Here is a 27095-nt window from a genome sequence, read left to right on the forward strand (position 1 = left end):
GCAAAACTTTTTTTCTGCGCATGTGCGCGTGTTTGTCGGTGGCGTCCCCTACCGCGCGCTTGTAAAATCAAGCAGTTGGCCTCCGTGATGGCAAACTGCTGACATTCTCGGAGGCTCTTAGTGTGAAGCGTTACAGATGGCGCCCCTGTATGTAAACAAAACATCAGTCAGCTGTCGCACATGGTAACATATTTGTGGCCGCTAATTATATACTTTAATTTAAACGAACTGCAGCTCGTAATGGCTTCGTTGGCCGCGCGCGAATATGTTGATTGCATCCGTCACACACGCGCTTCTTCATACTTGGTGAAACTTGTTCGACCGCGGCATTTCTCAAGTTTTCGTGAGAAGTGTGATGTGTGTGCAAGCAAGTGAAATCACTCTTCTTGAAGTGTACAGAAATGGAGCTGAAGCGGCTGCCTACCGAAGTAGTAAGCAAGCTGAGGGCGGGAGTCGCAGTCGTGAGTGTCGCGCACTGTATGGAAGAACTCGTTCTGAACGCCTTGGACGCCGGTGCAACGTGTGTTGCTGTTCGTCTGAATATGTCCTACCATAAAGTTCAAGTTGTGGACAACGGTCATGGAATGCCGAGGGATCAGCTTGAAAACTGTGGGGAAAGGTAGGGAGCCTCAGCCTTGAGTCCCTGTGTGTGTGGGGTAGGTTCACTCCAAGGTGCCGGCATTTTTATTTTATTTTACTTTTTCTTTATAGGTACTGTACCAGCAAATGCAGCACACTCAGCGATTTGGAGCACCCGAAGTTTTACGGATACCGCGGGGAAGCTGTATCAAGCATTGTGGAAATGTCCGGAATAGTCCAGATCGAGTCCAAGTCATCCACATGTGCCCATTCGTGGTGCAAAACGTTTGCCCGCGGTAAACTCCGGGAACTCGCACCGTCCGCCACAAACAGACCAAGCGTCGGCACCACAGTCACAGTTTTGGACTTCATGTACAACTTACCTGTCAGAAGAGGCTGCCTCTCAGAAGCAATCGACTTTGAATTCTGCCTTCAACACCTCGAAGGCATCGCGCTGAGCCATCCGGAAGTGTCGTTCACTTTGCGCAATGACGTTACCGGTGAAAAACACTTTCAGACACACAAAACGAATTCCGTACTTGATATCTTTGCTCAACTGTTTGGAGCTCAAAGAGCAGCGACACTGAAGCGCACTTTCATCAAGAAAAAGCACTTCGCTGTAGAAGCGTACATTAGTCTTGAAGGACACACTACAAAACAGCTGCAGTTTGTGTACCTCAACAAGCGCCTGCTGCGCAAGACTCGCATTCACAAGCTTTTTCACAATGTCATCAAAAAGTATGTGCTTGGGTTTCACACAAAGTCAGTGGCCCTCCCCGGAAGTCCAAGCAAGCTAAGAAACAAGCAACCTGTGTTCGTCATCATTTTTGACTGTACCTCTAGGACCTTCGATATCACATACGAACCGCAAAAGACTTTTGTGGAGTTCACTGATTGGGACGAAGTGACAAAGTTGTTTGAACAGCTGCTTAATGACTTCCTACACGAGCACGCCATCATAAGCCACAACTTTGTCATAAATGGTGAGCTAGCATTCTCACAGAAAACGCCTCCTGAATGTGAGCCACCAGTGAGAACCGATTTGAACATCAACATTGAAAATGTGCCAAATGCACTGGTTTCAAGGAAGGTATGCAGAAAGGGGCCAAACAATGTAGCAGAACCTGTTGAAGAGGAACGTATCACATTAGAAGACATTGCTGTTTCTACAGTGCACTCAGCCAGTGAAAAACATTTAGGGCATACTGAAATGCCGTTGGTGCATAGTTTGAACACAAAGGCTGACATGCCCCAAGGCAAGGACGTAGGTGCTCATCGTCCCAAAGTTGCAATTGCCCTACCGCCATCTTTTTCAGCTGTCTCAAGTACAAGACCATTGCTCTGTATGCCAGGAAATGACACACTCTTGGGCATTGGCAAAAAATGTAACTTCGTGAAGCGAGGTCAGTCTAGAACAATGGATTCTGAACAGACATGTGGTAGAGCAAAGCAGTGCAATGTTCCTGAAGACATTCATACTCAGAGATATAGGTCTGCTTACCATCACCAAAATAATCCAAGAAGTACTGATGCAGCAAGTCCCCGGAACACAGATATGGTACACGGGTTTATTCACAAAGAGTCTAACTGCCATAAACGGGCAGTGTCCTTGGCTCCAAAAACAAATTTATGTATCAAAAACACTAAAAATGCACCTGTAGTTGCATGTACGGAAAAAAAGAGAGAACTAGCTGCGAAACATTCAAACTCAAGCGATGAATCACTCATCAGGAAACTTTATTGCAAGTATAATTCAAGCCCAACGAGCTATCACCAAAATAACCCAAAAAGGAAGATGAATGACACACCAATTCCACAGCAAACAGATGTAGTACACAAGCCCTCCCATAAAGAACATGGTTGCCATGAAAGAACCATGTCTTATAACCCAGAACACACATTGCACATCGAAAGTGCTGGAAATGCACCTGTAGCCACATGTATGGAGAAGACAAGGCAACAAGCTTCAAAAAATTTGCACTCAAGTGAAGAAACACTCAGCAGAAAAATGCATTGCAAAGATAATTCAAGTGATGCGAGTGACGCTTGTGATGCATCCAACAACTTGGTGGCTGTCCCTTCAGAGAAGGCGCAAGGTCATGCAGCTGCAATTATTGACCCCATATTTTCACAGAGTCACACTCTCTCCACCAAGTCAATACCTCTGGCCACAAAGCTACACCGAAGAATGAAAACTCACCTTCTCACCACCAAGCATGCAAGTGCTACACTCACATCTTTTGCTACTCCTGACATCCAATCGTGCGAGGCAGCAGCTCGTTCTTGTGCAACGAGTGAGTCATTCATGCAGACAGCAGATTTCAGATGCTTGTGTGTGCAGGTGCAACAGCTCTGCCCCTTGCATGGCACAGAAGTCATACGTAGTAAAGTACTTAGATTTGACCGACGTGCGCTTCAGCATGACGTGGAAAATGCCCTTGATGAGACAATCAAATCAGCATGTCAGACACAGAGGTTCATACCAGAAACATCGGCAGAGCCTTTCACTTGCTCAGATCATCATGAATCTTATTTCACCCTAGGTCAGAACAAGGAAACAACCGCGACACTTGTGCAGAGCACACAACCTTTCACAATGCATGCAGAAACGAAGAGCGACCCCGCTACCTGTGAAGTGGTGGAAATGGCCTCTCTCAGTGGTTCTTCTGTAGAAATTGATGGAATCAGTTCCAGTGAGGAGTTCGCACCAGCTATCACAGCGGAAGATCAGTCGACAGAAGCCCCTCAAGCCACGTCCACATCACCACCATGCATCGGCCATGGGAGTTCAGAAAGTGGCCGTGTACCGACTGCTACAAGAAGCTCTTTTTCACTCAGTCAAGTGCGGCTGATTCAAAACAACACCCAAAAACATCCAAATCCAAGTGAAAAAATATCCAAAACTTGTAAGGAGGGTGTAACATGCAGCCTCTTTTCTGCAAGTCCACAGAAAAGCGCATCGAAGCATATAACGGTTACAAAGACATTACATGTCGCTGAAATGATACCTCCTTGTATGAAGAATGACAGTTCGTGGAGCATAGCAACCACTGAAGATGAACTGGAAGGTCTCACACAGCCGTCACCCGTTGAGAATCCATCACAGCAGTCAAGTAAATGCAAAGAACCTAACACATTTGGCACTGAAACCATGCAGCAACAACTTGCTAGCCTTACAGAGGGCTCTGCTGCCATTCAAGGAGACCAACCTCCTGCTGTCATCGTTGAACAGAGCAGAGCAGATGATAATATGTCCACTGTTGAGGTTTACCCTGGTAACTGGGCAGCATGTATAGATCCAACATCGGGTGAAAAAGTGTTCATCAATATGACGTCAGGAAACTCATCTTTTAGCTTACCATCACTTTGCCTCGAGCAAGAGAACCATGGTAAGAGATGATCTCTCAGTTTGTTTGAAATGTTTCTGATACACAGATTTGCCCCCAAAATCACAGCTACGACAGAAGCTCGTGACACAGCGCAACAAAGAAACTCTTCCTTGGCTCCCGCTCCCTTCATACAACAGTTTCAACCCAGGCCCCAAGATGAACGGCCACAGTTTGGGTGTTCACCAGGTAACAAACTTTCAGTGGACCAAGTTTTACATTCATAACAAACACTTGCGAATTGAAATTTCTGGAGCACCTAGAATTCAATTTAAGGTGGTGATTTTCCAATGTGCAAAATTTGCCTGAATGTGCTACTTGTGTTATTGAGGGCAGCATAACATGAACAATTAAAACGAAATGCAAATGTAATCACTTCTATGTTGATCCGTCACACTGACTCGGTTGCAATGGTACCTGCTGCCGAGCATGAAGCGATGGGTTTGGTTCCTGGCTGCATTTAAAAAGGGACAGAATGCAAAAATATCTGTGTACTTAGGTTTAGGTGCATAGTAAAAAACGCCAGCTCATTGAAATCAATTCACAACCGCATAATACAGTGTCTTCATAGTCCTGTGTGTTACTTTGGGACGTTATAACCCACAGCTTGATTTGACTTCTATTTTGCATACAGTATCATCATGTGCTAATAGTAGAGCTCTACTGCTACCAAAGCTTGTTGATAGCACTAGAGTTCGGTTCTATGAAATGCATTGATGGTATATAACATGCAAAGGAGCTTATTGTCAATTTGTGATTGATTTACATAGATTTGCATTATGGCACATTAATATTGCAGTCATGATGCTTAGTTTTCTCTCAGTGCATTCTTCATGCAAGTTTTTGCTATGCACGCTTTCACTATGCAAATTCTTCAGTGTGGTGTCCAATCTCCCTTGTTCTCTCACAGATCCCGAGCAAGCAGACGTTGCAAACATAGTCCGTGTATGGAACAACCCAGCCCTTTTGTGCAGCACCACAGGCCAGGTCAGCCCCCTCAATACCTAAAAGCACTTAGCAGATATCATGCTTTTCAGGATGCTTTGTTTATCAGTTGTGTTTTCTGTGTGTTGGCATGAAGGATATTGTGGATGGTGGGCTGCACTCGAACGATGGTGGCCCAGGGCCAATGTACAGGATCACACAGTCGTACAAGTTCAGGAAGGAGATGCTCGCTTACGTTCAGGTACCTGTGAAATATTTGTCGCTATAGTATGTTGCTCGTAGAGAAACATTTGCACTGTTTCTCTCTTTACTGTCAGTCACTGCTAACTTAACCTTGAATTAAAAAATAAAACAGCATATGGGATAACCAGGGGGAAGCCTCAGTTCAACACCAGGATTCCTGCGAGAGGACTTCTTCTGAGTTATCTCCTCGTCATAGTTTCTCTAAAGCAATTCTTCATATTTGATAGTGCTAGACCAGCATATAAATTAAAGGCCAACTGCAACCAAATTCGTGCTGTGTAAAAAGCAGATATAGAGCAGCCTCCTTGAAAAATTTTATTTTTGAAATATAGAATTGACGTCTTTGACAATAAAACTCTAAAAAAACATGCCACCGTTACTGCTCACTAGAAAAGACACAAAATGCAGAATGTTGAGAACCAGTGTGGTGCCTGGGCATGACCTCACTGATCAAGGAGTGCTCGCAACACACTGAATATTGGGAGCCATTTCTTAGGTACCTGCTAAGCAACAAATTCCCACGTTGTCTGCCAAGGTGGTATTTAATGGCTGTTAATAAAAAACAAAACATTTGCCAGCCCTTCAGCTTTGCCAATATTGCTTTGATAGTATATGCTTCTCATTTATAACCACTTTAGCCAAAGTGATATTTGGTTGCCGTTGGCTTTTAAGCCTAGAGGGTATGCCGGGTGTTTCAGCAAACAGTTCCAAAATGTTCTAATATTGCCTGTGGCAAATAGTGCAGTTCTAGTCCATGAGCTGGTCTACTCAAAGAGGCAGATATTACTAGCACAAGAAATTGAAGTGCATAATCGACTAATTAAGTAATGCAAATTAAGCTTCTAACTAATTACCTTATGGCACATATTGCAATTTACAAATTCCAGCTGGGGAGTTCACAAGGCAGATGCACTTGGAACGAATTCTCACCAATTTTGAGATATTAATTCCTTAAGTTTGCGGAGAAATGCATTGGCAGTCCAGTTACTTTTGGGCTTAAATGCATAAAACGACGTTTTGTTGAGTAAGTAAGTAGAACAACAATGCATTTTTACCGCAAATTCGACATAGCATATCTCATAAATGGTGTCATCCACACAATTCTGTTCAAGTAGAAATGCCTTGCAGTTTCACTCACTAGAATTTGCCATTTGTAATATGTGCCATAAGGTAATTAGTTGAAAACTTAATTTGTGGATTTTTGCTGATTAGTCGATTATGCATTTCAATTTTTTGTGTAAGTACTGTCCACCTGTTTGAATAGGCCAGCCCATGGACTGGAATTGTGCTATCTGCCACAGGCAATCTTAGAAAAAAATTTTGTGTTCGCTGGAACGCCACATACAGCTTGCTAGGTGTTGGAACTGACAGAGATCTTCCTTTATTTGCAAATTGTTGATCAGTTCAAGTCATTCCAAGGCCCCTTTGTTTTCTTGGGCCTAATGTGTGTAGTATAGCAAGTAAACTATAGTGGAGACATTTCATTGTGTAATTATCAGTAGCTTACCATATTATCAGTGCAGTCAGAATGGACATGTACACCTCTGTTTTTCAGTTAATAGGTCAAGTGGATGCAAAGTTCATCGCCTGCCTCATGCCTTTGTCTCAAAACACGGTTGTTCAGGGTAAGACTCCTTTTGTAAGTGCTCGGTGTACGAGATGCTCACAATCTACTCTTCGGTTTGCTTCCAGGAGAGAGTCTGATTGTGCTGTTTGACCAACATGCTGCTCACGAGAGAGTTCGGCTTGAGTGGCTGTTAGAGAGTAAGTAAAAAGTCATGACCTAGTCATGCCCCTTCTGGTTATGCTAATGGAATAGAATGTGCTGCTTGAATCTGCTGCTAGAATGTCACATTGTGAACTGCTGATTGCACCATAACTCTGTAGCGCACAACCAACACCTGAACATCAGCATGGGGGAAGGGACAAAAGATGACAGGGATGATCTGCCAGCTCTGCTCATATAAGTTGCTCTCCAAATGCTAAAAGTGTTTAAGAAGAACACAACAAATCTCACTGTGCCTGTTGTGTATGGCGCATCATACTGCCAAGCTCAAACAGAACTCTATAGCAATGCTGTAGTGAAGTTTCTAGTCCGACTGCATAAATAAGTGGCGTTTAATAATACAAGTTGTGCATTCACTGCCGTCCCCCCTGTTGTATCTTTGTTTATCATGGGCGATTATCTAGACTTGTAGACAGCATACCTGTGCGACTAATATAGTATCACGTGAGTAATGTGCTGTGTTCAACCTTGTATGATTGCAATTAACATCCATATCTATTTGTCATGCCTTTTTATGGTTTATAAACCAGCTTTCATGCAACAAGCGTTTCACATAGTAGTCAGCACAGCATCCCCCAGCTTGTTGTTCTGTGTCCCGTGTTAGCGCTGTTTGCTCCCAAATATGTAGAATTTGCCACGAAAAGTTTACGGGACACGATTTCCATGACAAATGTGAATTTATGCTCTATTAAAGGCATGGTACTTCTCATTATAATAGATTGACGTGAAGATCGCAGACACTAATACACAATTAAACTTATAATTCGAGGCTATGTCCCAGGCTTCGCGACAATCCAGGTTTTTCGCAAAGCTTGTATCCCATAAACTTTTGTGGTGAACTAGCCCACCTAGTCACATTATCGTAGACAGCAGTAGTAGATCATAAGGTTATAATTTTATTTTGCAAACAACTTCTAGATAACTATGATGTTAGGAGAATAAGTCATGGCAGTTGTCGATAAATATTGATAAACCACTGTGCACACAAAATACTAAGGACATAGACAAGTGCCGACTCGTAACTCAGTCTATTTCTGCAAAACATAATACATATATACCCCAGCTAACTCCAATAATTAGAAAAGTTGCACAACTTTCACTTCTGTTGCGATACTAATAATTGAATGACAGAGCCTCATATAGCTATCGCATTAAAACACGCAAGTGAAGCGTGAGGACCTGCAAGTATTTTTAGACCTGTAGGCAGTGGCTCATCCTTTGACTGTTGCAGATCAATACGAGGCAAGAGGACAAGCACGATGCGTTCGATCCTCAGCATTGAACATGGACCTGACCATTACCTTGGAACCTGACACCCTTCGACGGGCGGTGATTTGCGAGAGAGAAATGCGCAAGCTTGGCATCCACTACACTGTCCAGAACTCCAGCTTGTCATTCAATCGTCTTCCTGCGTGTCTCCTAGAAAGAGATGAAAGCGAGCAGCGAGCTGGCCGGCCATCGACCCTTGCATCTCGTATGGAGGTAGTTACCATTGCTTTTACAGTCAGCCAGAATTTGACGGACTTGTCTGAAAGAAAGTGGGCAGAAAATACACGAGACGAGTGTTGTTACAGGCCACTCCTGCACATTGAAGAGAGTGCCGAGTAAAGCAAGGATTGAAGAAGCGCCCATGTTACTGTTGGCTTGCTAATGTGGCTGTAGCTTCTCCATGTATATTTTGGATAAATATATTTTCCCTTATTTTTTACCTACTCTTGATCCCCATCGCACTTTTGTGAGGGCGCCTGGTGAGGACAACCATTGATGTTGCCACCGTTACGGAAGGAGCCACCTCTTCTGCCATCATAGAAAAAGTCAAGCGAAAGCCACGCCACAGCTCCGTTGTATCGAGTTAGTACCTGTCACCTATTCAGCAGGAGTTGAGGAACTAATTGGCTCAACATATTGAAGCAGCTACAACCGACTACATGAACGCGGTGTGCCACAGCACTCATGGCATTAGTTTTGCATTAGTGTGTCCACTGTCCTACTTGTGCCGCTGCTTTAATCAATACGGTAGACGTCCATTAATTCGATTTTTGGTTCACTCGATCCTGGCCGGCGCCAATGCATTTCTGTGGTCCCAAATTTTCGTTATTTCGATCTTAAAAGTGGCCTTCGCCAGATAATTCGAACTTTATCAGTCAGCACGCATGCGCCTGATCCCTACGGTGACCCTGATAGCGACCCCTTTAGTGGCAGCCAGAGGAAGCTTTAGCTCAGGTGCTCCTATCTAAATACATGTAAAAAGAGAATTCGTTTTTCTCGGCAACCACTGCACCAATTCTGACGAGGTTTGTTGCATTTAAAAGAAAAAACTTAAAGTTTAGTGACTGTTGGTTTCGAAATTTTGAGTTAGGGCGTTTTTTTTTATTATTAAAAACTGGCGAAAATCCGAAATTTTCAAAAAACAAAACTGTCAAGTTTACAACTCTGTAACTCCTGAAGGAAAAACGATACTACAATTCTGTAAAAATGCATCTAATAGTACATCCAAAGCGGACAAAATTGATATATTACACATGAATCTCAAAAAATTTAGTAACATGGAAATACAGCTTTTGCAGAACCCTTGTAAACAACGTAACAAATTCACGTAAGATGTAAAATGACATATCGAATTTGTCCGCTTTCAATGATCTAATGGATGCCGTTCACAGAACCGCGATATCTGTTTTTGATACAGAGCTATCAATTTTTAAAAATTGTGCTTGTATTTTTTTCAACCGGTCAAATATTTGAAAGTCGTTTTAAGAAAATTCAAGCCCTAAATAGAAATTGCGCTTCCAACAGTCACTAGAATTCTTTCTCTTTCAAATGCAACAAATTTCATTATAATCGGTCCAGGGGTTATCTCATAAAAACGTTTTTGCGTTTTACGTGTATTTGAATAGGCCGCGTCAGATTTGGGCCCGAGCTAAAGCTTCCTCGGGACAGCAAGTTGAGGACATGTCATCTCTCTTCGAAAACGCCTATTTTCGGCCCGCCCTAGGAACATGTTCAAGCAATAATCGCAGATCACAATGTGTCATTACAGTATTTACCCGATTCTAACGCGCACATGAAAAAAAAAAGAAAATTGGGTCGAAAATTACTTGCACTGTGGACAGACGCAAAACCGCCTTTACAACGTTCGTATGCTTTGCCGCAAAGCATGTGTGTACTGCGGCGAAACTGACATTAAAATATCGTGTGGAGACATCGACTTAACCGGCCGCCATTGTACAACAATTTTTCTTGATAAAAAATAGGGTGCGCGTCAGATTTCTACTTTGTTTAGGAGCTTTAATGTAATTTCTGCGTTAGTTTACTACTTTCGTCACACAGAAAGTGGGCGCGCATTTCATTCTGGGGTGCGCTGGCATCGGGCAAATACTGCGAAATGAATCTGTGTGGTTTGACATTATTCTGAAACATGTTTAATTCGACCCGCCGGATGATTCTATCAATTTCGTTGGTCCCGTAAGGTTCGAATTAACAGAAGTCGATTGTAATATAATCAGCAGTGAAACTAGAAGTGATGAACATGACGACTGTGTAGGCAGCATTTTAATTTACAGATGGAACAAAAATCAGAGAAACCTTGTTTGACTTACATTGGCCTATCACCATGTCGTGTGATGGTTTGCTGGTTTTATGGGTGTTTATTTTATTATTTCTGTACATGCTATCATGCTATATTTGGCAGATAGGTAGAACATTTGTATGACAGGCATTAAGATATTATGCAGATGCCAATAATAATAACAAATGTTGGATGTCAGTCATGGTGAAAGACTGTTAGCAGCTACAAATGTCATAAATGCTGCAAATATTGGGCATCTCAACTTCATTCTTAACCTTTATGAACCTTAGGTATGGCTGGAGGTACCAGGTGCTTTTGGCATAATTTTTCTCTCCCGTTCTGAACTTGAACATTCTCATGCTACTGCATTTAATATTTGTCTTCCATTTGCAGGAGCTCCTCAGAGACCACACAGAAGTGCTGTTGGGCACGAGGCACAGTGCTATTGCCTTGCCAAAATTCCTGATGGATGTGCTCAGCTCCCAGGCATGCCATGGTAGGATAAATAGCCACTGCACTGGGCAGCATTACAGCGCAAGGGCATTGAATGAAAGCTGATGTCATTCACCTAAAAGCAACACAGAGTGACGAAGACCAGCCATGGCATTCTGGTGCCAAGTACGAGATTGCAGGTTTGATTCCCGGTCATGGCAACCATATTTCAATGGCAGTGAAGTGAAAAAATGTTCATGTAGTACTTAGATTTAGGTGCACATTAAAGAACCCCAAGTGGCCACAATTTCATCTGGAGGCACGGTGTCTCTCATAGCCTCAATGTTGTTTCGGGACATTAAGCCCCATGAATCAAACCTGCAAACGAGAGCCATATGTGTTTAGAGGCCTGCTTAGGGAGGCAACCGCGCTTTGTAAAATAGTATATTGCAATAGTATATCATAAAAGATGAGAACAAAAAGGTTCATACAGATTTACAAAGATGCCAATCAAGAAATTGGGAGAGAATATTCGCACGATAACACAAAGAGCAGTACCTTGTTATTTGAGGCCCAAGCTGGCTGCCTGAGGTCGAAAACAAACAGGGGCAGATATTCACAACATAATGAAGCATGTGCCTGCTGTGCAGCAGAAAAAAAAGGGGGGGGGGTGAGACTAATCTGCACATTGTAATGGCATGCCAAGAATGCACCTAGCCAGAGCTATAAGAAACATCCACCTTCCAGAAGTGCTGAGGTTGAAATCTGATGGGAGCATTAACTGCAGAAGCATATGCATTTGGGCTGGTTGGTTTATGACTTGAGAGGAAACAGCGCAAAATAAAAGGACGTGAGAAAGGGACAGACAACAGTGCTAACTAAGAACCAAATGTTTATTCTTTCAAGCAGCTTATATAGGCATGCTACTGTGCAAGAAAGACCAGAAAACATGTGATGGGAGCTAGCGTGGGAATAAAAAGGATGTAATCACTCTGATAAGAATGAAATTTCCTTTGGAAAAGTGCAATTGAAGGAAAGCTTACACAAGCATCGCCACTCCTCTGGGTGTGGAAGCCTTCAGAGATTAGTCGTGTGTGCTCATCATGATAGTTTTACAGTATGGCACAACCTTTAAAAAGTAGCTCACAGCCACATTCAATGCAATGCAATGACAGGTAGCTATCTCTTCCTCGCTTACTCACCTTATTTGAGTGTTTGCACATGCAGTCGTTCACACGAAACCGAGTTTGTCCGACATAAAAATGTCTGCAAGGAACAGGAATCTGGTAAACAAAATTATAAGAGCACTTAACAAACTGCTCTGTATGCTTTATTTGGTAACCTTTTTCATTGTCAGTCTAGTGATTAATCCTTTGGTACAGACTGCCAAGCTTATTTGGGGCAGTGAGCAGCAACGATGGAGTAAGACAGATAGGAGTGCCAACTCCACTCGTCTGGAAGGCACAGATCCTGAAATGCTGGTTGCCGGTTCACGGTGCATTCAACAGACAGTGCTACACATGAGAAAAAAATGTGGAGAGGGAGGCTGGTCCAATCAACCGACGGGGTGGGTGCGTGGCTGTTGCTATAGCAATGGCGCTAGGCCGTGCTTGGTCATGTTCTTGCACCTCCTTGCACATTCGTTGTGTCATCTGCCGGTGCATGCTCCGACGCCAGCAGTGCGCATACATATTGCAGTTTGCAGAGAGGCATTTGCAGACTAAACATGTCTTCATTTCATTTTAATTAATTTACTGGTATTATACCTTACAGGTCCCATGTTGTGCTTTTATTAAGGGAGGCTACATGGCATTGTGCTGTGCACAGGAACATATAATAGAAAAGAAATGAAATACGAAGACTATGCGAGAAAAAGGAGGCTAGAAAATAGGGGAGGGGCAGATACAACGGCCATCTGTATGGTCTCAAGCTATGTCAGAAGACAGTAAAAACAAGCTTTTAGGGCAAGGGTGCCTTTTATAACTGTTTTTGTCTGAGCATCGTTCAAGTAGACAGCTGCTTTACTTGCCTCTTTTCTTGCGACACTTTTTGTGTTGCCCAGTTCCCTTCATACCGTGTGGCGGCTCCATGAATGCGGAAGCTTGACTCTTTCTGGATGCAGTAATTGCTCTGGCAAAACTGAATTTTGACTTGTGCTTGAAGAGTTTGTGCTGTCGTCATTTCATGCTGTGGAGCTGCATGATGCTACTTCCTTCAGCAAAATTGTCATTGCAAGGCATGTTTTAACCATTCTTTTCATTGAACATACTCCTGTAGACTCCTGGCTGTGAATTGCGAGAAATTATCTTCTTGAAGCCAAGGCTGAGAATTACCGTTACGGCACGTGCCTGAATAAGGGAATGCACCTGCAGTGTGTGCAGTTGTAGACAAATTGCTGTCCTTCTGCCTTTCCGCATTGACGTCTTGTGGCAGCATTGAGCACCAGTGAGTTGCGCCTGGCTTCCCTCGAAAATAGTAGAAACTGCTTCCTCTCGAAGTGCACCAGAGGACCTTCTTTTTGTCCAGTAGGACGTTCTCCTTATGTTTGCTTCACTACTTATCCGAAATAAGGCACTACTTGAAATCTCATGCACATATTTCATCTTTTGCTTTGGGCGGTCGCATACTTCCAGGTATATTCTGACGCCACTGCTGCAGCAGCTGCGAATCAGATGGTGCTGTGAAGAGAGAAAACTTTCCTGTCCTTTACCATATCCAGATTTACAGCGAAGCATCAGTTACTATTCTTTTGTTCTACCTTCTTCAAGGGCATGATTAAACATACCGCACGCACAGCAAGCAAAGCACTGAACACGAAAAGTACAAAGCACATAGCCTTCATTTCCGCACAGATGTTCGGACATGAAAAATGTGTACTTTTGCTGTGCCTTTTCGTACGACAATATTTTTTGTCTGCTTTCTCTAGGGACATATAAAAATTCTTTGCATACGTGCAGAAAAAGTAGGGGCATGTGTTCATTTCCGTTTTCTTTTATTTGTGTGCACACAGTTTCATGTTTGATCGATATCAAATCGAGACGGCCGAAGGTCCGAGATTCTAGCAGATGACAAGCTAGACGTGCGCTGCCACCGCCACAGTTTTCCACCACTTCCATATGTTATGTGTTCCACAGGTTACTTCCATATGTGCATGGGCTATAGCCCATGCACATATGGAAGTAACCTGTGGAATGGTTTCCATGAGTCTCAGCAGATGGCGCAACGCAAGGAGAGTAGTTGGCCGGTCTTGGAAGGTGAGGAGAAAGCATGTGCAAACGCCAGGAAGTGGAGTCAGTGGAGCGAGCACAGAAGTGAACTACCAGGTGCCTGGCATTCGCGTTTCGCGATTTCTCCTGAGCAAATGCATTGCGTGACAGTGGAGTTGGCATTCCCGTCTATTTTACTTTGTGGCACTAGCCTGACAACTGCCCTGTTAATGACCTCCAGATTGTGAGATATCTTGTGCACATGCAGAATTACAGGGACCCTTTGCTACGAGCAGTTCTAAGGCTGAGCGGCTCCCAGATTCTTGCTTTCGAAATCAGCTAATAGACACTCGGCGATGGTCCTCACTCCCACACATTCCCTCTTCACATGTTTTCTGATTTTTCTTGCAAAGTGGTACCTGTATATGCTGCTTGAAAGAATAAACATTTGCTTGTTAGTCAGTGCTGCTGTCTTTCCCTTTCTCACATCCTGTTATTTTCCACTGTTTCTGCTCAAGCAATCACTGGTCAACAGTCAAAATAAGCTAGCAATGTTAGGAGTAATAATAATCATCATCAGCAGCAGCCTGTTTTATGTCCGCTGCAGGACAAAGGCCTCTCCCTGCGATCTGCAATTTCCCCTGTCCTGTGCCAGCCGATTCCAACTAGCACCAGCGAATTTCCTAATTTCATTGCTCCACCTAGTCTTCTGCCGTCCTCGACTGCGTTTCCCTTCTTTTGGTACCTATTCTGTAACCCTAATAGTCCAACGGTTATCTAACCGGTGCATTACATAACCTGCCCAGCTCTGTTTTTTTCTCTTGATGTCAATTAGAATATCCTCTATACCTGTTTGCTCTCAGATCCAAAGCGCTCTCTTTCCATCTCTTAATGTTATACCTAGCAATCTTTGTTCCATCGCTCCTTGCACGGTCCTTAACTTGTTCTCCAGCTTCTTTGTCAGTCTCCAAGTCTCTGCCCCATATGTCAACATGGTAAAATGCACTGATTGTATACTTTCCTTTTCAATGATTACGGTAAGCTTCCAGTCAGGAGCTCATGATGTCTGCCGTATGCGACCCAACCCATTTTTATTCATCTATAAATTTCCTTCTCATGATCAGGCTTCCCTGTGATTAATTGACCTAGGTAAACATACTCCTTCACAGATTTTATAGGCTGACTGGCGATCCTGAACTCTTGTTCCTTTTCCCGGCTATTCATCATTATCTTTGTCTTCAGAATATTAATCTTCTACCCAACTCTTACACTCTCCCTGTTGAGGTCCTCAATCATTTGTTGTAACTCATCCGCAGTGTTGCTAAATAGAACAATGTCATCGGTAAACCGAAGGTTGCCGATATATTCATTGTCGATCTTTACTCGTAAGTATTTACAGTTTAATAGCTTGAATACTTCTTCCAAGCACACAATGAATAGCATTGGAGAGATTGCGTCTCATTAAAGACTTTTAGCTTGTACGCTATTCCGGTAAACAGGAGCGGTTTGGGCGGATCACCGGATGGTCGGGGCGTAAACGTGAGCGGCCAGAGCGGTAAAGCCTCCTGGTGTTGTAGAGCTCAACCAGACAAACGCATAGCTAAAACTGCAGTAACTCACCATATCCTGCTTCACCACTCGTGCAAATTTTTGGCAGCGGCGTAATTGTGAACACGATTACACCACTGTCGAAAATTTACGCCAGCAGCTAAGCAGAATATAGCAATTAGCTCGGTGTCTGTGTGGTTGAGCTTTGTGCCACCAGCTGGCGCCACCAATCTGGCCGCTCACGTTCACGCCCCTGCTAAACCGGAAAACCGCCTGCGCTTGCCCGAATACCGGACACGCTAAAAGTCTCTATTGTCTGACCCCTTTCTTTATAGGTACGTTCCTGCGTTTCTTGTGTAGAATTAAGGTAGCTGTAGAACCTCTGTAGATATTTTCCAAGGTATTTACATAAGCGTTCTGTGCTCCTTGATTACGTAATGCCTCTATGACTGCTGGTATCTCTACCGAGTCAAATGCCTTTTTTGTAATCTATGAAAGCCATATAGAGAGGCTTATTGTACTCTGCGGATTTCTCGATAACCTGGTTAATGACATGGATGTGATACAGTGTAGAGTATCACTTCCTGAAGCGAGCCTGTTCCCTTGGTTTACTAAAGTCCAGTGTTGTCCTTATTCTATTGGAGATTATTTTGGTAACTATTTCATATAATACTGGGAGTAAGCTAGTAATGGGCCTATAATTTTTCAATTCTTTAACGTCTCCCTTTCTGTGTATTAGTATGTTTGCATTCTTCCAGTTTTCTGAGACCTATAGCAGTTGACAGACACTTCGTATAAAGAGCTGCCAGTTTTCCAAGCATTATGTCTCCTGCATCTTTGATTAAATCGACTGTTATTCTATCATCTCCTGCCACTCTTCCTCGTTTCATGTCTTGCAAGGCCCTTCTGACCACATCGCTAGTTATAGGAGTAGTTTCTGTATCCTGTTCATTACCATTTCTAATGGAGGTATTCCCGATTCCTCTGGGTATTATACAGGTCAGTATAGAATACTTCCGCTTCTTTTACTATATCTTCAACATTGCTGATGATATTACCCTGCTTATCTTTCAGTGCATACATATTGGTTTGTCCTATGCCAAGTTTCTTTCTCACTGGTTTCGAGCTGTGTCCATTTCTTACGGCTTCTTCAGTCTTTCTCACGTTACAGTTTCGAATATCACTTATTTTCGCCTTGTTGATCAATTTGACAGTTCCGCGAATTCTATCATATCTTATATGAGTATTAGTGCAAAAGTACTAGTATAAGAGTATTAGTGCAAAAGTATTGGTATAAGAGTATTAGTCAAAAAATTTACAGGCATAAGCAAATGTACAGTCTACAGGTGTACGTTTTAATTAGGACACAAAATAAAGTAGAGATAGGAAAAAATAGGGATGCCATTAGAAATCATCAGTGATGATAGAGCTCTGCAAAGTGAATTTGGCAAGTTCTGTGTTTGGAAAATTCAGTGATATTTACCAAACTGTTTTTTCTTTCATGTTAAAATGCAATGGAGTTCACATTCTTATTAATATTTGTTGGTTACTCTGCATATATAAACAGGACATTATAACAATATTGCATGCTCACGATCAAAAGGGCGTAGTAAAGGCAACAGTCTTTGAAAAGGAATTTTGGAACCTTGGCCACATCTATTGGCTCTCCTACAAAGAAAATCTATGCCAGCAGACCTGTAGTGAATGCAACAACAGTGCTGACGCATGTTCAGGGCATCATGCTCTGAAGCATGTCTTTATACATTATGGAGCTTGTATGGTATTTTCACAGTGGCAGTGTCAATCTTAGTGTGCATTCGTATCACTTTCCTACTTACAAAGGCCCTGTTCTCTATGAAAATGACACTTCAGACTCCTTGGAGGTACTGTCTACAACTCCAGCATAGCTTTATATTTCGCTTAAATGTCCATTTAAGCAGACTTTATTGACAGCTCAAGATGGAAAGTCACATGCTATCTGTTGCCTGTAAAAATGACCCTCAGAATGAAAGCTGAGCTGGTTTTTATCTGCAGGTGCCATCAGGTTTGGAACTGTGCTGGAAAAGTCAGAGTGCACCAAGATCTTGAGAGCCCTGTCAAAGTGCACGCTGCCTTTCCAGTGTGCCCACGGGAGACCGTCTGTTACGCCGATTGTGGATCTGCGATTCTTGCCATCTGAGGAGAAGGTTTGCTCTCTCTTGCAACCTTTTTTCTTTTTTCATGTTAACATAGTTTGTCTGCACACTCGTCAGCTACCATGCTAGCTTATGTTCACTTTGTGTACAGATCGGTATGAACAGTGTGCAAGTACAGTAGAGGTGAAATAAACGATAGTTTGAAATCTCAGCAGCTGTTATATCACACAATTGTGACAATCAGCTAAGAGAATTGAAATAGTGAAGTGAATGGTACCTTGACCATGGTAACAAAACAGGAGCAATAAACCATGCAGTCAAATGCAGAATTATTCCAACACGTGTAGTTAATCCCATACCAACATTCTCTTCTATTTTTCTTTACACATGGTTTGCGACTTACCTAGCCTGGCCTTAACATGTGCCATGAGGACGTATCTCTTTAAAGAGCTCACTTGATTCTCATGCTAGATGCCAGTGTCACAACACAACTAGACCTTGTCATTTTTTGAATGCATGAGTTGCCACGTGGCATACTAGAGTTATTAAATAAATGCATGCAGGCCTGCTTCGTCAGAAACTGCAGGAATGCTTGATGGTATCATCTGTGATTAACAACAACTAGTCAGGCTGCTCACCCTCTTGTGCGCACACTCCTTTCCAAATGCACTGTAACATAACCCCCGGCGGCTGGAGCGCTGTCCCGGTGCTTGTTAAAATGATAGCGAACTAGATGAACAGTACAGTTTTAAAGAAATGTGGATGACGTCAGTTCGGAGCTGGGACGAGGATGTTGTGTCTTCAATAGGGGCAATTTTTAAATTTATATTACCTAATCGTAGCATTCAAGGAGTACAGACCGCTTACGTAAATACCCTGGAAAATATCTACAGAGATTCCACAGCCACCTTAATTCTACACAAGAAAAGTAGGAAGATACCTATAAAGAAAGGGGTCAGACAAGGAGAGACAATCTCTCCATTGCTATTCACTGCATGCTTGGAATAAGTATTCAAGCTATTAAAGTGGGAACGTTTAGGAGTAAGGATCGCCGGTGAATACCTCAGCAACCTTCGGTTTGCCAATGACATTGTTCTATTTAGCAGCACTGCGGACGAGTTACAATAAATGATGGAGGACCTCTACAGGGAGAGTGTAAAGAAGAGTTCAAGATCGCAAGTCAGCCTCTAGAGTCTGTGAAGGAGTATGCTTACCTAGGTCAACTAATCGCAGGGAACCCTGACCATGAGAAGGAAATTCACAGAAGAATAAAAATGGGTTGGATCGCATACGGCAGACATCATGAGCTCCTGACTGGGAGCTTACCGTTATCATTGAAAAGGAAAGTACACAATCAGCGCATTTTACCGGTGCTGACACATGGGGCAGGGACTTGGAGATTGACAAAGAAGCTTGAGAACAAGTAAAGGACCGCGCAAAGAGCGATGGAACAAAAAATGCTAGGCATAACTTTAAGAGACAGAAAGAGAGCGGTTTAGGTCAGAGCAAACGGGTATATACAATATTCTAAGAGGGTACATATCCTTTATCGTGATCTGGTTCAGCTGATGGTAATCAACACACAATCGCCAGCTGCAACCCTTCTTTTTGACCAAGACAACCGGCGATGCCCAAGGACTCGAAGAAGGCTCAATGACACTTTTGGTTAGCATCTTGTCCACTTCAACTTGGATAACGTGGTACTCTGCGTGAGACACACAATAACATAATCGTTGGATAGGACTAGCATCACCGGTGTCAATCTTATGGGTCACAACGGAAGTCTGTCCCAGCAGGCGCTATATATTAGTACATACATTCGCTGAAAGACCCAGCTGTGGTCAGTGCCCTGACGTGTGCAATGTTCTTACAGCGCACAAGGACTCGAAGAAGGCTCAATGACACTTTTGGTTAGCATCTTGTCCACTTCAACTTGGATAACATGGTGCTCTGCGTGAGACACACAATAACATAATCGGTGGATAGGACTAGCATCACCGGTGTCAATCTTATGGGTCACAACGGAAGTCTGTCCCAGCAGGCGCTATATATTAGTACATACATTCGGTGAAAGACCCAGCTGTGGTCAGTGCCCTGACGTGTGCAATGTTCTTACAGCGCACAATCTCTATTTGTACAAGGTTCATCCAGGTCGATGTGGCCGATGGAAACGATTAACGGCATGTGGACAAAGGGAAGAAAAGCAGCACGTGTGGAAAACATGAAAAATGGGCTGATTAGCTACCAGAAGGAACACAGATTGTATCAGATATGTGTGTGGAGTGTTCACACACCCATATTTGCACAGTTCGGAGCTGTCTGCCCACATGCAAGCTTAAGCACACAGACAAATTTAGCACATGGGCTTGCGATAGTGTCCGGTTGGTCGCCTGCGGATTCGAACGTCGCTTCAGCGGCTGTCAATCTAATCCGTACGCATGATGTCGTGACCAGTCACTAATCAGCCACACATAGGAACATATGAACAAGTTAGCAGCCCGTTAGCGCGTCGGCCGGCGGCAAATTTTTATCACAGCCACACAATCTGACCCATTAGGCTTAATTGGAGCTGTGTCCATCGGGTGTCAGTGATTAAAGTTACGGTTTCATACCGAATCAATGGAGGTCATTCGCAGCAACCTCATGGCACTCAGAATTAAAGCCGACAAACTGCCTTGACAACCAGGGTTGCCATGTCCTCAGAAGAAAAACTGGCTGAAAAATTCTGAAATGTAGCCAAAAATGTCACCAACTGCTGCAAAAGCTTCGATAGCAAAAAATAATAATAATAATAATAGGTACGGTGTGACAAACCAACAATTGTCAATTTTGGATGCGAAAATAAAGAAAGAAAAGGTGAGAGAGATCTGTAGTTTTCTGCGGAACTGATGGCAAACAAGAATAACAGAACAAAACAAATGTTATCGCATATTATTGTATCATAATTTAGCATAATGACCAGTTGACATTGTTTGATAATCTCAGCCACACACTTTCGTGCTTTCTCATAGCTGAAGCAGTGTCGCCAGTTTCAGTACAATAAATTTGCTGCACACTGTCCTTGCACCACTATGACTTCTCTTCAAACATTCCTGTGCAAACTGTATGACATCACATACATTCTCTATCTGGTATGCAGTCGCAAGTGCCTTTAAGAATCGTACACGGACACTGCACCTGTAATGTTAAGGTTGCCATGATACGATTTCGGTTGTTGCAGTCGTTTCTGGCACCAAGAAGCATGGTATTCAATCTTCGCTACAGAGGTAACCGTCGACGGGGCTGAGATTAGGATACCATCCTATTGCATCTGTCTAGTGAAGGATGTAAAAGCATAGCCTCTAAGACTGGTTAATTCCTGTTACTCAGAAAGAGTTTCTGTGCGCCACCTGTAGAGAAACTTCAACGGGCCCTTTCAGTTATCCATCTATGACAGTCCCAGACTGCACGAGGCATTGATTTCAGCTAATGAGCATTCCATATGAAGCGTCTCAGGCAGCCCTGCACAGCCTGGGACACATAAAAGAGGCCCACTGGTCATATGTCCGCTATGATATGTTTTCAGCTCCTGGGTTTGCTTCCAGAGCTTACAAGACACAAAAGCATGACTTTCAAGATCTGGCGTTCGCAACTCTTGTTTGGAGAAAGCCGTTGGAGGGAGCGAGCGAGATTTGGACACTACCTGTACCAATTACCACCGCCAAAAGTAGCCAGAAAGTAGCCAAGACGCCAACCACAAGTTTTGGTCGCCAAGAGCCTCTAAAAGTAGTCAAGGAGCCTCTAAACTTGGTAACCCTGTCGCTAACGAGAGCAGTGTACTGGGTTACCATTGTTCACTAGGCTGCCATCCTTGCGAAATGCTATATATGGTGGCCCCTCATTCTGAACGCAGTTCGTAGGTGCACCAGTGACCTGTTACAAGACTAGCTTTCATAAAAAATATTTTCCAGTCCTTTGTGTATGAACTAAGGTATCAATGCTGGCATACTAATCTGGTGTTCCTTTCAATAAGAGCATACTATACATCTAGATTCCTAGGTAGCCAAGTTACAGATAGCTAGTAACATTCTTGTTACGTAATGCAAATAGATGCCTAAGCATGTGCACCACCTCTATTTTTTTTGCACAAAATTTGTAAGCATAAAACGTTGTGTTAGATGTTTCGATATTTTATCAAATATACAGCTTTTTCTTTTCTTGATTCGATTCAATTTGAACTCTACTATTAGGTATTTACACACCCTTGGTATCTTACACTGTGTTCATGATGCACAAAGTGGTCACATGGGAGCAGAACGTTGTGACGTATTTGTTACTTGCTCCAGTTTGTTTGGCAGTCTGCTAGACTGCTTCTCATTGCATGGCCCAATGTAGCAGCGTAACAGACCATCGAGCAAGCTGGAGCAAGTGCCAAAGCATCACAATGTTCTGCACCCTTGCAACACCCCTACTACTTCCTGACAAATAAACCTCCTGGGAAACAAATTCAAATCTGGTTTGTGGAAAAGTTAATAGTATAAATTACATTTAGGATGCTCCGAGGCTTGCTAGTACTTTTTCTAGGTTTCAAAGATACAGGGCCTTTATTTGATTCAAAGGAATGAAGAATTTAAAATGTAATGTCGGTTAGCCCCTTAATCTAGTAGCATTACTGCTCAACCTTTTTCTAGAATAATGCAGGGGGTATCTGAAGGGTGGTTGGCAGTAATATACACTTTTTACAGCGCCATATACCCATGGATGCCACCATTTTTGCTTATGTGACAGCGCCCGCCATTCAGCACCTTCTGAATGGCACTTGCTCGCTTGCTTACAATAGCCTTGGCGGCTGCAGGCCCAGCTCAGATCACTATTGTTTTGGCCACCATGGGGAGCAGTGAGCGGGTAGGCTAAAAATGCAGAGGGAGTGTAAGTTTGTTTATACGTTCCATCTGCACTGCAATCTTATTGTGTGCAAGCTTACCACCGGAAGGCGACAAATGTAGCAGCCTGATGTTTGCTTTTACTATTTACATTCTAATATTTACAGTGGTAGATTTGCTGGGTTATTATGGTCGTGCGCCTGTTGTCGTCGTTACCTGTATGTGCAACTACTTCATTTGTGAATGTGTATGTGTGTTGTAAGAGTTGGGGTCAGACATGTAAAAAGAAATAGCTGGCCTCTGCCATCGTGTGACTCATCCACGCAAAGGACATTGTTGATGGGAGGAACATGTTCTTATCGAGAACGAGGAGTACTGGGATTTAATTACAGTATCTACATGGATAGTGGAGAATGTTACATCCCATCAGTCTAGCATGACTGAAGTGAAGCACACTGAGAGCCAAAAACATCTGCTTACATCTGTAGGTGAGGTAAATCTGCCCCTCCGTCCAAGCGGAGCATCCGAAGTCGTCGAAGGACCCACGTTGAGGGCGAGAGTTCACACACTCACTCCTGCACCTTTCTTCACTGAACACACAGAAAGGAGGGGAGCTTCATAGAAAGGGGTTGTCGTGCTTGACTCAAGCTGGCGAGTCTTGGTTCCTGGAATGACCCCTCAGTTAGCTTTAGCGTCTGTCAAATGGCCGTGGCCAGAGTCCGTGAGGGCACGCCTTAGAACACCCTTTTCCAGGAGTTTTCTTGCTCCCATTGGTCCGTGAAGGCAATAGTGAACCAACAAACAATACTTGGTCTGCCAAACGTGTCTCGTCTTACTGGCACCACACGCCTGTCGGAAGGGGGCGCATTGTTGTTGGCTTCATGAAGCGATTTGTCACAGTGAGGTAGGAGAGGCTAGAAGGTCAATACCCCACCCCCGCTGGCCGATCGTAACAGTGTGTGTGCGGAAAGCGCCTGCTTGCAGTCTGCTCCAACCACGGTGGTTGCTCCCTACTGTTTAGTTCTTGTTGTCAGTACTGATAAGATATGAGGGCGAATCAGAAAGTCTCTGCCCCATTTTTTTATTAGCCAAAATAAGGCACATACAAATTACAAATGTACATACTATTTTATGTACATTACATTATTTTTCCACATAGTTCCCACGCCAGTTCAGACATTTGTCCCATCACAGCATTAAATTTGAGATGGCCCATTGCATCCATGCAGGAAATCTTAGCATCAGCCAGTGATGCAGGTGGCTTCCCTGAGCGATTATTGTCATCCGAGTCTTCACAGCTTTTTGCGAATTCACAACACCATGACATCACACCTCTCAAAGTGGGACACCTTTCCTCATACGTGGGCTGCATTTCCCTGTGGATTTCGATGGGCATTCATCCCTTACTCCATGGAAAACGAATCACACTTCATTGCTCATATGCCGTGCATGTGCGAAGCACAACCACCATCTTCAGCAATTGACAGCAGTGCTGTGCCACGGAGCTACCGGCAGATAAGGCCGGGCCGGTCCAAGAAAGGTCCACCGCTGGGTATGGATATGTTGACTTCGCATTCGAATAAATAGGGGCAAATACTTTCTGATTCACCCTCGCAACTTGCAAATGATTTTATCATTACTTACAGCGCAGATTTAGATATTCACGTACGTGTCGTAAAAAAAAATTTTGCAAGTGGCTGAGTGATTGCTCACTTGCTGTTGATTTCCAATGCAGAGAGAAAACGTGCAGCACCCGTCTATTATTCCACGTTTGACTTCACTGTTGTGAAAAGTGAAGTTGAACAAGTATGTCAGTCGCGTGGGAAATACATAGCGCTGACTTGCATGCTTATCGAAGTTCAACACTGTGTTATAGTGTTGTGCCAGCAGTGGCCCTGAAACACTTCTTGAACATGGTAAAGGAATGTTGCTAATGTGTTAATGAGGCTTCTGCAAACATGTGAGACAAATATTATTGCACTGCATGCAGCAGGGAATTTACAATCTCGTGTCAAAAGCAATGAACAGTCACTTACGCTCGCATCCGCAATGTCGTCATTGAAAGAAGCTGGCCTACCAACGCTATTGGCCGATTTTGTGATCGCAAAAACATTACCATTAATACATAACTGTAATTTTGAGTAAAATAAATGGAAAATAGTTGTGTTTGTAATCTGAAAAGGACAAAAATTATTTCACCTTGGTACTGCGCGTAAATGCGTCTGCTGCGCATGACCTTCGAAATGACAGCTATCGCCGCCGCCATGGGGCGCTGCAATAAGCCGTTTTGCTGCCGCGACACTTAACTTTTGACCGGGACTTTGCTCTCGTGGCTTCTCTGCTGCATAGCTTCAAGCGCGCTAGTTGAGACAAAAAGGGAGAGAGAGGGAGAAAGCTGATTATCGGTGCAATAACTCCACTTATAGCTGAATAATAATAAAAAAAAATTTCGCCATGAGATTTGCGGGACAACATACTTTAATAGTGAGGCCATTCTACGATTGGTTGGAAAGGTGTTTCAGGGCTCTTTTAATGCTGTGTACTTGCTGTGGGTGGTGTCAGCCTAGCTGTCATTGCCGGCAATTGCCTATCCAGCGCTGGCAATAGCGCTTGTTGTGCTCGCCTTGTGAAAAAGTGTGTCTGACAAATGGGAGCAAATATACGCATTAGTTGTGCAGCTGAAGTGGATAAAGTTCACCCAGTTTCATCCCATGCATTCAAGTCTATTTCGCAGTTCTTGCAGTTCATGGCAGAACACTTCTTCACCTCTGCTCTTCCACATGTTAAGTAAATAGTGCTAAGCGACTCCCGGCCTCAGAGTAAAATGTTGCTGGAGTGGCGACTCGCAGCTGAAGCCTGCTTGCTCATGATTCAGAAAGCATTCAATGGCGACAAGCCCCTAGTGTGCAGTGCGCATAATGCTAGCTGTAGAAGGTCTGTAACGCATTTATGTGTTTAAGAGGGCCTGAGATTGAGCTTGTTGGTATGTAAAAACAGAAAGAAAGCACAAGAAAAATGGAACCAGAAAAATAGATGCCTGTCCTGTATTTCTTTCTTGTCTTATTTTTTTCCCCACTGTTTTCCCGTAATGATGCAGTTATGTCACGCAATGACTGGCAATACACTTGATTATACACATCATGGTAGCGATTAATGTTGCTGTTGTGGTAATTTCCACTGCCAATGACAAGACGGGTGCGAGCTTAGACAGAGACAAGGGTGCGTTGACATCTTAGTGGACAATATCATCAGCATCAGCAGCCGACAAGACACCATCCTTACTGTAGAAACAAAGTGCGATGGGAGCACCACTGGTCAACTCAGTAGTACTTCCTTTCCATTTTCTCTTCAACGGTGGCCGCCACATATCGTCCCCAGAAGAAGGTTTTGGGCTAAAGACCAGATACTTCCATCTTTCCTTTCATAAATGGTACATGGTCATTCCCTGCTGGACATCAGGTACAGGCCCTGTCACTTGTGTGTGCATTAATTAATGTCATGTGTAGGTATGTTCTTCCTTGTCACTCTAGTTTCATATTAGTGCACAAGATTAAGTTATGCTAAACGAATTAGGCTTGCTGTCAAGCTTTTCTTAATTCCTTCTTTGTTTCTCCAGGAATGCCGGAAGCCTAACTTGGCTACTTTGCTTGCAAGGCTGAAGAGCAACATCAACCCTGAGATGATGGTGGTGAAGATTAACTAGGGAGATGTCTGTTCAGGAATGCCAACAAGCAGTTGTAGTTATGAATGAATTGACTGCGAGAGCTGTGAATATGGCAATGCTGCCTATTAAATAAAATCTCTATGGGTCTTATATCAGTCCTGTAATATATGAAATGTGTATGCACACACTGTGATGACATAATAAAATTAACTTCCACTAGATAATCGGACTTTTTTTTTGTAATGCCACTCCAGTCCGTACAGAGAATAAGTCACACTATCAAACTGGCCACCAGCCAATATCATGCTGAATATCGCATGCCTATAGCAATAGTAGTGCGAAGGTGTGGTTTTGGCTCCCACCGGTGGCAAGTTGTTTTTCCGTCCACTTTCATTTCCTTGTAATTTATCATTTCTACATTTCAGTTAAAGCGACAAATAACTTCCTCTATGCTTTCTTTGGTTTCACATGATTCTGATTAACTGAAATTGGGCCCCTTGGTTGCCTTTATTATCGTTCCAATTATTTATTTAATTTTTATTTATCGATACTGCAATCCCGATACTGTGATTACAGCAGGGTGGGAAGAAAGAAGTAAGCAATTTCACAAAACAGGCAAAACGTAAACCAAAAAGAAATAAGGGTGCGTCTTTCCTGTCTTGTATGTTTCCTGCATGCATCTTTTTTGACAGTTTTTTTCTTAATAAATAGTGCAGATTGACGCTCTGCAGCCAGCATGAGGAA

The 27095-nt window shown here is 43.3% G+C and overlaps 1 protein-coding gene across 2 annotated transcripts; it reads left to right on the forward strand.

Moving 5' to 3' along the window:
• Positions 1-95: 95 nt before the first annotated feature.
• On the forward strand, positions 96-26501 carry LOC135920783 (DNA mismatch repair protein Mlh3-like). Of its 2 annotated transcripts, none has more exons than XM_065455038.1 (11): positions 96-619; positions 712-3968; positions 4035-4154; positions 4876-4952; positions 5047-5151; positions 6709-6778; positions 6846-6917; positions 8171-8421; positions 10898-11000; positions 17725-17876; positions 26304-26501. In XM_065455038.1, the coding sequence occupies exons 1-11, from the start codon at positions 402-404 to the stop codon at positions 26388-26390; spliced, it is 4512 nt and encodes a 1503-aa protein (XP_065311110.1). In that variant the 5' UTR covers positions 96-401; the 3' UTR covers positions 26391-26501. The 2 variants fall into 2 exon arrangements, with proteins under 2 accessions (XP_065311110.1, XP_070377667.1); XM_070521566.1 differs by having other exon boundaries at positions 526-656.
• The last annotated feature ends 594 nt before the right edge of the window (positions 26502-27095 follow it).

Source organism: Dermacentor albipictus, chromosome 7 (genome assembly GCF_038994185.2).
Source record: "Dermacentor albipictus isolate Rhodes 1998 colony chromosome 7, USDA_Dalb.pri_finalv2, whole genome shotgun sequence".
Lineage (NCBI taxonomy): Eukaryota > Metazoa > Arthropoda > Arachnida > Ixodida > Ixodidae > Dermacentor > Dermacentor albipictus.